Consider the following 14,232-nt stretch of genomic DNA (forward strand, 5'->3'; position numbering starts at 1 on the left):
ATTCATCTAAAAGTCGTGATGGCAAGAATTCAGGGAATGTCTCCCCCAAAAAAGATTGGTTAGGATCTGGACCTTTAAAAATAAAGATTCGGACGTTAGGTTTTTACAAAATATTGTTAAAATCTGACAACACATCCTGGTGGATATCCTGATGACAAAATGTAGCTCCCTTCCCCTCTCCTCTTTTATTACCCACAAAATCAAATCGGTCAATCGGCTCTGAATCACAATGATGGATAATAAAAAATATGGTTTCACTTCTACCTAAGTATATTTCATTCTAACAACCCGCTCCTGTAGATGTCACGATAAGTAGATGGGACACCATCCCCTATAAAAGGCTGGATTAGGTACATGCCTAATAATGACAAAAATAGAACAATTAGCCTATTCTTCGTCTGAAGCAAGTTTTGAACGATATCTCATAATCCTTTCTAGTAGATATTGTGATGCTAAGAGTTTATGGACCCCTTAGCTTCTTCAGTATTGCGTCTAAACACACCGAACATCACATATTTACAACATTCAGCGTTGCAAAATTACAAATTAGATACCACAAAAGCAAACTAGGACTTTAACTCTTAACATACACCAAATTTTTCGGAGCATGAAGTCTGTCATGATAGATGGACTGATGACGAAAATTTGGTAGTCTTTTCTCTTGCCCCCCCCCCTTTTCTTACAGAGGTTTTAGTGATACCTGACTCTCAAAATTCGTAATTAGGACACTATCTAGTCTCAAAGTACTATTAACTTTAGTTGAAACCTGATGATTTTTCGAAAGACCCCTTGACGACAAGAAATTAGAGCTTACCTGTTTAGGAAGCTTTAATGTACATAATTGAAAAATAAAAATATTTGAAAACAGCCAATTTCGAATTGGTTACGTGTCTTTCAGCTAGCAATTTATGGCTGGATTTTCTAGTCTCTTAAACCAATATTCCTTCTATTTTCTTGCACTAAATTTGCTCTTCGAACTAAAATAAATATTTATAAGTTGGTTTTGAATCATGTTTTGTCTTTTGAAGGACTTTTTCCACCAAGTTCTGGGACTGCTTACGTAAATGGGTTTGACATTCGCACAGATATTGAAAATGTGCGAGGAAGTCTTGGATTATGTCCTCAACATGATGTTCTGTTCAAGAGTTTGACTGTGGAAGAACACCTAAGATTTTTTTGTGAGGTAAGAAAACTTGTACCGTTTTATAGCTGTTGTGCCATTAAAAGTATCGGTCAAATTTAATTTCGAAGTTTATGGAATCATGCTTTAGGGTTACATCAGGATGATAAACAAACTTAAAACAAAGCACAACTAGAATTTAACGACCCTTTCTATGTAACGGTGAGAGGGTAACTTGTTTTAAGGTTTGATTTTTTTTTCTAATAGTATCCTTAAATTTGTATTAGTAATTTTTATTTTATTATCGTGCACTGAGGACGGTCAAGCGGAGGTCTTGACCGAAATATTTGCATTTTATTCTACATTTTTCACTGGCTTGTATATCCTCGTTTTGTGGTCTCAGTTGGGTCTCAAAAATTATCTACGACAGTGAAACACAAAAAATACTCGGTCCAAAACAGTGGCCGTCTTCAGCAGATAAGGTCAAAAATTGCATGCGTTTGGCATCTCTATCGATGATTTGTTTTCTAATAACCTCTCTTCTAGTTGTTGGTGGCTCCTTGTGATATGGAAACAACCGTTTCTACGGGTTTTTTAATTTCTTCCCAGTTTATAACTCCGTTTTGGAATGCAGGGTAAATCAATAAAATCTTTCTTATCATTCATCAATGAAATGCTTTCAGTTGAGGGCTGACGTGTTGATGATGCATCAACCTAATCCTAAAGATTATAGAAACTCAGCAAGTTTTAGTGCAGAATCCATAGTAATTAGAAAATCAAACATCTAATATTTTAAGAATCTTTCTTAACCCATTTGGTTCTATTTTTGGATTTTGCATCATTAATGCAGTAAAATATATTTGAATTCCAACTTTTCCTTCATGTAATTCATCCATTTATCTGCTTATTAATTTTCCATTTTCTTCCAGCTAAAAGGACTTGACAAGAAGCTAGTGCCATATGAGATTGACCGAATTCTTCAGATGCTTAAGCTTGAAAACAAACGCCATGCATTGGCAAAAACTTTATCTGGTGGAATGAAAAGAAAACTGTCTGTTGGAATCGCGCTCTGTGCTGGCTCAAAGGTCATAAGAACTTTATATCGGCCATAATTATACTTCCTTTGAAACTTTGTTAAATTAATTCATGAAAAACATGGCAAAATAAGATATTAAATTCACAAGATTTCTAAGGAACTGAATTATATCCATGAGTATTGGGAGCTTACGGTTAAACAAAGTGCTACATAACCTCTGAACTTCAGTTACCAGGAAGGCGGAAGAACGCCTCGTTCTGCTGCGAGTATAAGAACAAGTAAGCAACTGAATTACAAGAAAAAAAACTTACAAAGTATTTTGTTTGGAAAAAGTTTTATTTGATCGGAAAACAGAAAATTATAAGCTGAAATTAACAAAAAGGTTTGGGTTGACAAGATGGTCCATAGTTTGTTGTAGTGGACGGATGAAATAAAGATAATACTGTTCGTTTGAATCTATATGCTTGTTCACAATAACGAATTTTCTAGTTTTAACTTAATTTCTAGGTTTTTTATTAAAAATAATAAAAATGTATGGTATTCTATTCGTCTTAGTCCATCAATTATTTTAAGAAACAAACCATAAATATTAAAAGTAGTAGCAAGTTAGTAACACCCTCTAGAGGCTAAGATTTTTTTTACTTTTTTTGCTCTTTAACATAAACTTCAGTCAAAGCAGGAATAAAAGTTAATCATTGATTAGCGCTTAAGAGAATTATTGTTATTAATACCCGATAATGGCTTTCTAAGCAACCCTTCAAAAGAAAGAAATGCAAGATAATTTCATTCATAAATAAACCTACTATTAGTAAATTAATTCCAAAACACAAATAAAGAACAAAAGAATTTCATCAGACGAGCATCAAACATTTTCTCAGATTTATCAGTCACTTTGTGAGTGAGTATAGAAAGATTGTAATGAATTTGGAAAACATTTTGAATCAAAAGATACATAAATTAATTTTATAAATGAGTTCAAAATGAAATTGACAATAAAATTCATGTCGCGAGTTGGAATTGAGCCAGGTAGGGAAGATGAAAAGTATTTTGGGCTTAAAAAATTCAGCTTACTGTATGGCTTCAACTAAAAAAACTTTGTCAAAATCCTTAGCACATTCAAAAATTCCTGTTAAAGCTTGGTTGAGGACTTGAATATACGATCAACTCACCAATTAAGGCAAAATAGAAGGCCAGCTATTTCATTATCTCCAAATTCTTATGTATGCCTTATCATTAACGATTGCTTTCATCAATAATGAAAATGGTCCATTGGCTGGTGAGATAACATAATTTATGGACATTTAAGCTTTCATTGGATTCCTTCTACGCTCTAAAATGTTTTTCTCATAATGCTTTCTCAGCTTTACGCGTCATTGACCTGAAAAGCATTCTTAACCTCTTTATAACCTGTTAGGAAAAAGGGTAACATTTATACCTTATCTGAAAACGCGCTTTCTGCTTAGATCAACTGACTAAACATCAAGGGCACCGGCAGAAAATTTTCTAGGAGGGGGTGGGGGGGCAATGCCAAAATATCAGTGGTGGTTGGGTGACAGGGAATATATTTCAGGATTTTTTTACGTAAGAATAAGTTTATTTTTAAATACTTTAAGGAAAAAAACTATCGAATTAAAAGAGCAATTAAATTGCATGCAAAATGAAACAAAATAGAGTAAATTTTAAACTGCAAGGATTCCTGGCAAAGGATTCCATTTGTTTAATCAATAATATATTTCATTATTATGCATTTCATCCTAAAAGAAAATCAAACTCAAACCAAAATTACAGAAAGATTGCATCCTTAGATAATAACAGATCTAGACTTATTTTTGTGCAATTTCCTACACCTTAGAATAGTTTACAGAAGGAGTAGAGGTACTCAAAAAAATCATCCTGCCTGCACAGATACCACGTTTTTATTTTATAAGTCATGAAAAATTTACCTGTTTCACAACAGGACAATTCTCCCCCTTGAACTATATATCTTATACATTTCTTAATTCTCCCCCTTGAATATATTTTATATATTCAGACATTAAAAAAAAATACAATAGCGAAAGAAAAACAAAATATTTCATATTTCAATGATCTCTGTTTGGATTTTGATGAGCAATCAAACGGTTCGTGGTAATGATCTATAAGTATGGAGCGACTTGGCTCAATAGTAACCGAAACTCTAAAAATCTGAATTTTGATATCAATTGATACTTAAAAAGAATTGGCTTATTATGCTGATTTCAAATTTAGGCTAAGATTCATTAAGCTTAATGTTACCCATCAAAAGTTGCGAGTCTGAGAAAATTTGTCTGATATTCTAGAAAAGGGGGAAGAACCCCTTCGAAGTCAGAGAATTTTAATGAAAATCAGACCATCAATTCAGTGCATCAAATAATCCTACTGTAGAGATACCAAGCTCATATCTGCAAAAATGGGGAATTTTGTAACTTTTGCCAGAAGACAGATCACGGACGCCTGTGTATTTGTTGTTGTTTTTCCCCGATAGGGGTTATCGTATTGATCCAGTGGGCCTAGACCGTTGAGAGTGGGTTCATTTTACTGGAGATGAAAGGTTCTGATGCCCTTTTTAAGTAACCAAAATAATTGGAGGGCAACTAGGCCCCCTCCCACGCCACTTTTTTCCCAAAATCGTCCGATGGAAATTTTGAGATAGCTTTTTTCTTCAGCATACTTTAAAGTCCCAATAACTATGTCTTTAAAGATAAAATGACCCCCTACAGTCCCTGAAGAGACGTTTTTTAAGTTATAAAACTAACATATTGTTTTATTTGTTATTGGGAATAACTTTTCAGGGGAAATTTTACACTTGGTAAATTTGTCAGAATTTCTATACTAATGTTCTTTGTGTCTTGCTTTTTCTTTACCGATTCAATTTTAGGCGTGGAGATGCTAAGGGGAAATTGTCCGGGTTAAATTTTCGCCAGGATTGAATTGTCCAGAGGATATTCTGTGGCGAGAGGATTTTTCTTGGAGGTGGAGCCAGGCATCCCAGCGTTATTAAAAAAAATGATCAGATATTAAGTAAAAAACAAGTTTTTTCAGCTGAAAGTAAGGAACGACATTAAAACTTAAAACGAACAGAAATTATTACACATATGGGGGGAGTGCCCCCTTTTTAACCCCTCGCTCTTTACGCTACAGTTCAAATTTTGTCCCAATTCTTTAAAAATAACTACTGAAACGCAAGGGTCGTTTAATTAGAACAATAAGTAACTTTTTTTTGAAGTGCCGAAAAACTGTAGCGTGAAGAGCGAGGTATTGGGGAGGGGGGCAATCCCCCTCGTATACGTAATAATTTCTGTTTGTTTTAAGTTTTAATGTTGCTTCTTGCTTTCAGTTGATTTTTTTTTATTTTATTTAATTGATTTAGAGATAAACATTTTTCTAAAGGCCGGGAAAAAAGTATGTCAATTAAAGTAACAGTACACAAAAATGGAAAAAGTAATTAATTAAAAAAGTTACACAAAACAATAGCCTACTTACAAAAATTAAGACATAAACTCCCAGCACTGAGTTCTGCTGAGCAATGCCGAAGCGTTGGACGGGTATTTTTTAACAATATCGACAGTTTTGGACTTGGTTATCAAACACCAAAATATTTTATGCCTTTAGACTCAGTTGTTTATAAAAAGTAACGCATTATCAAAGCAGTTTGCTCAAAGTAAAACATTAAAACCAAGATTAAAAAAATCAAATAAAGACATTTAATTTCAATATTTTTAATTTAATTTTGAACGCCTATTTGACACCTTTATACTTCATAACTATATAAAATGAAATCTTTTTCAGAGCGACAGCTAGATAAATACAATCATTCCTTGAAAAATCAAGAATTCACAATAAAACACAAAAAACGTATCTCTTTAAGGGGAAAATACTAAAGTTCCTAGTATTCCATTCAGGGAAAACATTTCGGATTATGGCTTCATATATCAGCTCATGGGTGCTCTGGTAATGCAAGCAAAAGTTGGTGGCATATTTTTACCGAAAAAGCCCCTTATTAAGTTGTTTCCCTTCTGTTTTCTTTAATTATTCGAACTTTCTTGGTACTAATAACAGCACTAATTACTAATAAACAAATACATATTTAGGATCACCATTAAAACTGATTTTTTGATCGAATGTCATCAATAGTTAGGCTCTCACACTTTCTTAATAGGGTCAAAATCTATTGACCTTAATAGGTCAAAGGGCAGGCAGTCAACAATGGGGCAACACACATTTTTTCTATTGTTTTGGATATTCTGCTTTTTTTCTTTTGGTTTCCTTATAAGTACTTTATAGTCCCAAATTTCCAGAGGGGCCCTGGCCCCCTGCCCCCCCCCCTATCGGTACTCATGCTAAACATGGGATCCTCTACAGAAGCAAAGGAATTGACTTTTTATGTTGAGTCAGTAACTGTTCTGGCCTCTCCTGCGCCCGGGGCAAAATCATGGTTAGCGAAATAATGATTAGCGTAATAGGAGTTCTGTGAAATAATCACAGAAATCCTTAAAAAGGAAAGAAGCAAAACAGACATTATAAAGTAGCCGATAAATTGTTAGTTCTTGTTGGGATTAGTACCATTTGAATTAACGTAAAAGATTTCAAAATTAAAAACAAAGGTCACAGAGAAAAAACAGGAGTTTTGGGGTTTAAGTCAATTCGTGCTACCCCTGCCTAGAGATGGCACTATTGAAGGCGATATAAACACTGGTAAGGAAATACTTATGATGTAAAATAATATCGTGTTCCTTAATATAAAAACTACAAAGTTGTATTAAACTAGATCTTGAAAAAAAATCCCCTACCCCTCCAAAGAAAATTAAGTCGTGATCTCATACAGATCCCTACGTATTTTGGTGATGCATTGTTGATTACACGATTTTAATATTTATGCTCTCCCCTTTCCCCCAATCAATTTCTGCCTATGTTTTTCTTATTTACGAGTAAATAAAAAAAAAACATTTTTCACTCCAAAATCAAACAGAAATTGAGATACAAAACGATTTTACTGGTCTCTCAAAGTGGAAATTGATGATAAAACTTATTGAAACCCAAACTCCCTCCTGTAGTTTGTAACAAAATTTAAAAGTAAAAATTCGGACTTTTAATTACAATTAATCTCTGGCTCATTTGGACTTATTTTATTCCTCTACTCTTTTTCAGGTCGTCATGCTTGATGAACCAACCTCTGGAATGGATCCCTCGTCTAGAAGAGCTATCTGGGATCTGCTTCAGGTATATTTGTCTTACAATTTTCCTGATATAAAATTGCTATTCGTGACCTCAGCGCCAGTAAGAGTTTGCTGCTAAATTTGGCAACTACCTATTTTGTAACACAAGTCATGGAAAGAGATTAATTTTTACAAATTAATCATTTCCCACTCTGGGCTTTCAAATGCAATGAACCAATTATTCATGATTCAGTGTCGGATTCAGTATATTAATTAAACAAAAAAAAACAACTTTTTTTAACTGAAAGTAAGGAGCAACATTAAAGCGAACAGAAATTATTCTGTATACGGGAGGGACTGTCCCTCCTCAATCCCTTACCTATTAAGCTAAATTTTTTAGTACTTCGAAAAAACTTCTTCTTATAATAATTAAACGGTTATTGGTGTTTGAGAAGTCGTCATTTAATAATTCGGACAAGAAGTCAAAGTTTGGCGTATAGAGGGGGGGGGGGGATTGAGGGGGGACCCCAAATGTACGTAATAATTTCTATTCATTTTAAGTTTTAACGTTTTTAATCACTTTCAATTTAAAAAACTTCTTTTTTATTTAATTTCTGATCGTATTTTGAATAATGCCAGGAAATCCGCTTCCCTGTCATTTGGACATTCACCACCCATGAAAAATTCCTCCTACGGAAAAATTTATTCATGGAAATTTCCTCTTGCATATAATAATCCCCCTCCCCCTGTAAAGTTCTCTCAGGATAATTCCCTCCTCACTGAAAATTCCCCCTTGAAAAATTTCCTGCGGGCAATTCCCCTGGAAAGAGCACAAAAACTTTCATTAGAAAAGAGTATCATGTGAATCCCAGGAAGTATTATATATAGAATTTGATTCTAATTTTATTTGCTAGAATTTTGAGCTAAAGAATTGAATTGAGCTATTTAATCAATGCGTCAAAAACGTTATTCTAATTTACTATTTCGGTGCCGTAGGGCTGAGTATTAAAAGTTTTTATCTAGTACAGATTAGAAATACTCCTCAAAGAGTATAGCCTCTATACAGACTTTAGCTACGTGCAGAAGAAGCTCAGTAAAAACGAGGTGTCTAAAAATAGTCCAAAGTGCAAATCATTTGTGTGGTGGCATACATTTGAAAGAAAGAATTCCATAAAAAGTGCTTTATTTAAGACAAAGAGTAGCCTATATATTACTCTTTGAAAATACACTATGGAAATTTCTTCGCCACTGGAAATGGTCTGTACTCAACCCCCTCAAAGCCCAGAAATTACTTGACAGAGTCAATGTGTGATGTGGAAATAATGGGATAATGACAAACAGCCAAAAAAATACAGTGAGATATTTTAAACGACCATACCGCATATCCGAGCCTATTCATACTATCCATCTATTAGCGATACCTTACTTCAGTCTATAAAAAAAAACGTAATTTGCTATGGGGCTGGGGGAGGGGGGGGGGGGGGACAAACACCCCCTCAGACCCCAGACCCCAACTGAAATTTAGCGTCTTCAAAAATTTTGTCAAAACTAATATAGGACTACATAATTCAAGCAGCCACAGAAACAGATCAGGTTTCATTAGTAAACATTTGCCTTTATGGTCATATATGGCTCATTTATATATTGTTTATTGTCAGTTTTACTTGACTTGGGAAAATCGGCTCCAAATTTGCCCTTCTCCTCGCCAGGATTTTTCAAAATTACGCCACTAGTCTACAGGTGTCAGGTTCTTGATTGCTTCTTAATATTTAAAATCAATGTAACTCACATTCGATCCCTTGTCCTTGGGCATTCAGCTATGTCGAATCGCATGAATTCCTATCTTTCACCTGATATAATGCTATCCCTGCGTTAATCAACTGATACCTGTCTCTCTCCTTTTTTTTAAAAACAAGTTTCAGGAGTATTCCTAGCTTTTAAACTCCTCCCTTTTTTTATTTTTCATGGTGTAATTCCAAATTGACCTTTTCTTTTTTCTCTATTCTCTCTGTTAGTGATTATCATTATTATCATTACTTGTTTTCTGTTAAGTGTTCTGTTGCTTGTTTTCTAGTGTTTATTCTCCTTTTTCCTTTTTTTTTGCATGTATTGCGTGATTTAGTGTATTCGTTCGGTTGTTGTCGATGTTTTATTATTGACCCACAACAAGGCCAGTTTGATCAGTGGCGGATCCAGAGGGGGGAGGGTACCCCCCCCCCCTCCCAACGTAGTTTAAAGTAGTGTAATTTACCTAATTAACTCAAGTTTGTGTTAATTAAACTTGCTCCTAACGCAAGTTTATCGGATCAACCTATTTTGCTCCCCCCCCCTAACAAATTTTTTCGGATCAGCCTATTTTGCACCCCCCCCCCTTAAAAAATTCCTGGATCCGCCCCTGAGTTTGATTGGCCAAATAACCATTTAACATTTATGATAGTGTTTGAGGATGAATACATCGATTGATTGATGATCGATTGACGTTTCTAAAACAAATAACTTACCCTCTGCTGAGTCGTAAAATATGTCTCGTTTGGTAGACAGCATTGCTTAATCTATCAACCAGAAATCACAAAGTGTAGAAGCTGAGGTAAAATCCCCGGTTTTTATAGGCGTGATCAAAAACATTCCAACTCCATATGATGCCGATATAGTGAAACCCTGCGTTTCAGGTTGCGAAAGGACAGAGCAGTGTGGTGCTAGTCAAACCTATAAGTTGTGCTTTTCCTCCCGTTATCAGCTAGATCTGGCTATGAAAAGCCCGCCAAAACTAGATTTTGAACGTTTTCCGATTGAAGAATTTGTCCAATTCACAAAACGATGCTATAATTGCCAGAAATTAGGTCACGTTTCAGCGACCTGCTCCGCTCCCAAGATTTGTCCACGTTGCAGTGTCCAAGCGCATACGTCGAATGCTAGTACCCCATCCACGAAACTAATTGGATGTGCAGCATGTAAGTCTACAAAACATACATGTCAGTCATTCCCATGCCTTGAGATGAAAATGCAAATCGGAAAACAAAAACGCTCCGATGAATGAACAGAATATAGGATTGTGTCTTGGAATTTAAATCAAGATGTGTATCACAAAATCCCTGTAATTCAAGAACCTTGTCAGTGTAGCGATATTCTGTGCATCCAAGAACATTTGCTGACAAATGATAGCATCAGCCTACTCAAGTTTTCAGACAATCATACATTTTGTTTTGTACCCGGCAAGTCTCGTCAACGCAGGAGGCCCTCTGGTGGACTAAAGATTGTATGTAGTTCTGCCGTTGATACCGAAAGTCTTCATGCAGCTAAAACTTTATGACTATAAGGGTTGGGAACCTTGTGATTGTCAATGTCTATCTTTCTACAAGCTACAGCGACGAAGAATCGGATAACCGATTCTCGAAAGCAGTGCAAGCTCTTGCAAAGTGCCACAAGACTACTATGTTGTCCAAACTGGAATGCGTTATAATAGGAGACTACAACTGTAATCTAGGCGACGACTCGTCTCCTCTGTCCCAGCTGATCTTAAGTGCACTTGAAAGTCGATATCATGTGCTCCCAAAAGACAAAAATATCACGTTTGTACATACTAGTGGTTCAATCTCAAATATAGACCATGTCGCATGCACACCAAACGTGAGTGGTACAGTGAGCGTGCTAATGGGAAGTCACTCCGCCGACCATATCCCAATTAAAGCTTGTATTAATGTGTGTATCCCAAAGGCCAAAAGTACTTCACAGTGGCATGAAATAAAAGATTAGTCAAAGGCCGAATTCCTACTTTATCGGACAGAGCTTAACACGACGCTTCAGAAGATCAGCGTGCCATTTAGCCTACTACAAGCCAACGTGCAAAGGAATATGCAGGAAAATAAAATAAAACTGCAGAAAAGGCTGCTATTCCCGTTAGGAAAATTCGTAAAGATACTGATATCCCGGTGTTCTCAAAGAATCAAGAGCTAGTGAAAGCCTGTCAGGATGCTAAGTTCTGGTTCTCAGTGTGGAGGAAAAGTGTTCGTACTAAATCCGATGTGTTGAATTATCTCTGTGTACACACAAAACGTAAATTTGAGAAAGCCCTCAAACAGCATCGCCCGAACATAAAAATGACTATACAAGAGTATAATTTGTGATCCAAGTCGTTTATGGAAAAACCGCATGAAAGATCGCCCAAACACGCCTGAATCCATGCCTACTGATCCATATGACCGGTGAGCTTACTTTACGTGCGAATTTAGTGCCCCGAATCACAGTTTAGCTAGACCATATATCGAACAACTTGAATCTGTGGTATCAAACTCGAGTTTTTCGGACTTTACCGTATCTGTTTCGGATGTAACTGCAAATGCCTTTAGGCTGAAAAAGAAAAATTCGCCCGGAGTTGAAGGTTCGTGTGCACTTCACCTTGTGAATAGTACTCGTCTTTTGTATGAAATGTCAACATTGTTGTACCAGATCATCTTCATAGTCGGTTTTGTACCCAATGTTTTCTGTACAGTGCAACTTACGCCCATCCTGAAAAAAGGGAAGCCAGCTAACATATTCTCCTCGTATTGCCCAATTACTGTGTCGCCAGTTTTATGCAAGCTTCTAGAATTGCTTATATTGTCAGATGTTAGAAACTGTTGCCAAATGCCAAACCACCATTGGTTTTACGGTAGGGCTCGGCTGTGCTGATGCTCTCTGTTCCCCCTTGCTGCTATTTTGTCTGAATCTGAGGTAACGGGTGATCCACTTGTTATTGGCTCTTTTGATGTGAGCCGGGCTCTTGACTCGTCGGTGCACGTGGAGATCCTTCTAGAAGCGTATAAACAAGGGCTAAATTTGAATATTGTCAGAGTGTTACATTAGATGTATAATAACCTTAAAGCGCAAATCGAAATACCCTCAAATCCGATCAAATCCGCTGTTGTACCGGTCTGTAAAGGAGTAAGGTAAGGCTCAGTTGTGTCTCCAAGTTTGTACAACAATAGTGTTCTGCCGACGCAAGCCCAAGTAGCTACGTCTTGTGTTTTAAAAGGGATTGAAGTTTCGTTGATGACTTATTCTGACGACTTGCTTAATTTGAACAGGTCCGCTGGTCGACTATCGAAGAATTTTGATATGTTGAATAGGGAATACAATAACATAGATTTGTCTTTTAATGTTTCAAAATCTGCCGTCTTGTTTTTCAATGCGGAGCACGTGAAGAAGAAATCCCTTTGGGCGATGAGTTGTGAAACCATCTGAGAGCATTACCTACATTGGTTCACTAATCGGTCGAAGCCTCCACCCCACCGGGACGCTGCTTGTACGCCACGTAGAAGTGAAAATCCGGATTGCATACGGGTCAATTATTGGTAACAGACATCGGTTCTGCCGTAAATATCTTGCGTCGCTGTATAATGCCACTGTCCTTCCACATGTACTGTATATAGCACCTTTTTGGAAACACCTGTCATCGGCTCAGTGTGTAAAAGTAAGAGTTCTGTTTTTTTTTCGATTCGAGTTCCTTCTGAGACTTCCACCATGGACGAGTAACTCCTATATCATGCGTAATTATGGTGTATCCGATCCAACAGTCTCTGTTAACCGTGTCGCCGAGGATTTTCTGAAAAATGCTAAGGGAAGAGCGACCCCGTGGATAGCCATCCTGTGCCAGTAGTTTTGCTAAGGTGCATAATGTGTAAATAGGTTTGGTGATGTTCCGTAGTGTCACTTTTCGTTTCTTCTTCCTTTGTTATACTACGTTTTAATTCCATGTGAATTTTCGGGCAATAAAATTACTTAATTAATTACTTCACAGCATTGTTGTAAAATGCTGCAAAAATAAACCAAATCCAAACTACTAAATTTTGCATAACTTTTGCTTGCTGATTTAGCGCAAAAGGATTGCATTCTGACTCGGTACAACAAAAGTCTTTCCATAAATACTTCTAAAACAGCTCTGTCGTTTTTTAAAATCACTTCGAAAACGTCTTGCAATGTTTGACATAAAATAAAAAGTTGCAATTTGTTTCTTAATTCCTTTTAAGTTATTTACTATGCGTCTTTACAGGACAGGCTCTGACACCTTCAGAATGAAACAAAGATAGTTTTGTTTTCAGAATTTCGAAAATTTAACCATTTTTTTCTAGCAAGAGATGAAGAATATCATACAATTAAGAAACAAAACAGAACCCTTGCATCTTGGGAAGCAAAACAGATATATTTTTAGTGGGTAGGGATAAACGCCAAATAATCAACTAATTGAAAGTCAGTTTTTCTTGTGGTGCGTTGAAGAAATAGTTTTATCGCATTTCCATTAGTCCACTGGGTTTCCATTATATCCGTAAAATACCAAATAAAGAGTGAGCTGTCGTCCAAGAAAATGTGCTAGAATACATTTTTGTCTCCCTAAACAGATACGACTTTCATATACCTAGGAATAGAAGTGAGAAATGGTAGAATCGGATTACCTTTTGAGGTTGAAATAGTAGTATAGTTTTTAAAAGGTCAAAAATGAACCTGCTGTAGATCGAATAACGAAGAGTCGGTAATTGTTTTCTTGTTTTTCAGTTTTATAATCAGTAATTCTATTTTCAGAACGAGAAGACAGGCCGCACAATACTTCTAACAACCCATTTTATGGACGAAGCTGATTTTTTGGGAGACAGAATAGCAATTATGTCATCTGGAAAAATACAATGCATCGGTTCTTCTTTGTTTTTGAAAAAGGTTTACGGTAAGAAAATTTGGTCCTTTCGTAATTTGCCAATTTCTTATAATAAAATAAGTATGACACTTCTAATTTTTAGGTAATAGACCGGGACAGGGAATTTTCCCATACTAAGACTATGCATAAGCCCCTTTGACATAGAAACCTTTCCCTTTTTGACAACATTGTTATGAATAAGTCTAATTCAATCAGGTATTGTCCCAAGTATTCTTAT

The 14,232-nt window shown here is 36.0% G+C and overlaps 1 protein-coding gene and 1 pseudogene across 1 annotated transcript in view; both read left to right on the forward strand.

Annotated features, from left to right (window-relative positions):
• The window catches only part of LOC148944293 (phospholipid-transporting ATPase ABCA3-like), a 233,259-nt gene that overhangs the window by 85,882 nt on the left and 133,145 nt on the right, over window positions 1-14,232 (forward strand). The window contains exons 12-15 of the mRNA XM_089100087.1: window positions 1,029-1,183; window positions 2,050-2,205; window positions 7,323-7,394; window positions 13,886-14,024. Coding sequence (XP_088956213.1) covers window positions 1,029-1,183; window positions 2,050-2,205; window positions 7,323-7,394; window positions 13,886-14,024 — 522 coding nt within the window. The remainder of the gene's footprint in view (window positions 1-1,028; window positions 1,184-2,049; window positions 2,206-7,322; window positions 7,395-13,885; window positions 14,025-14,232) is intronic.
• On the forward strand, window positions 7,560-11,306 carry LOC148944294 (uncharacterized; annotated as a pseudogene).

This window comes from Artemia sp. Qi Xiang Cuo, chromosome 14, assembly GCF_049724085.1.
Source record: "Artemia sp. Qi Xiang Cuo chromosome 14, ASM4972408v1, whole genome shotgun sequence".
Taxonomy (NCBI): domain Eukaryota; kingdom Metazoa; phylum Arthropoda; class Branchiopoda; order Anostraca; family Artemiidae; genus Artemia; species Artemia sp. Qi Xiang Cuo.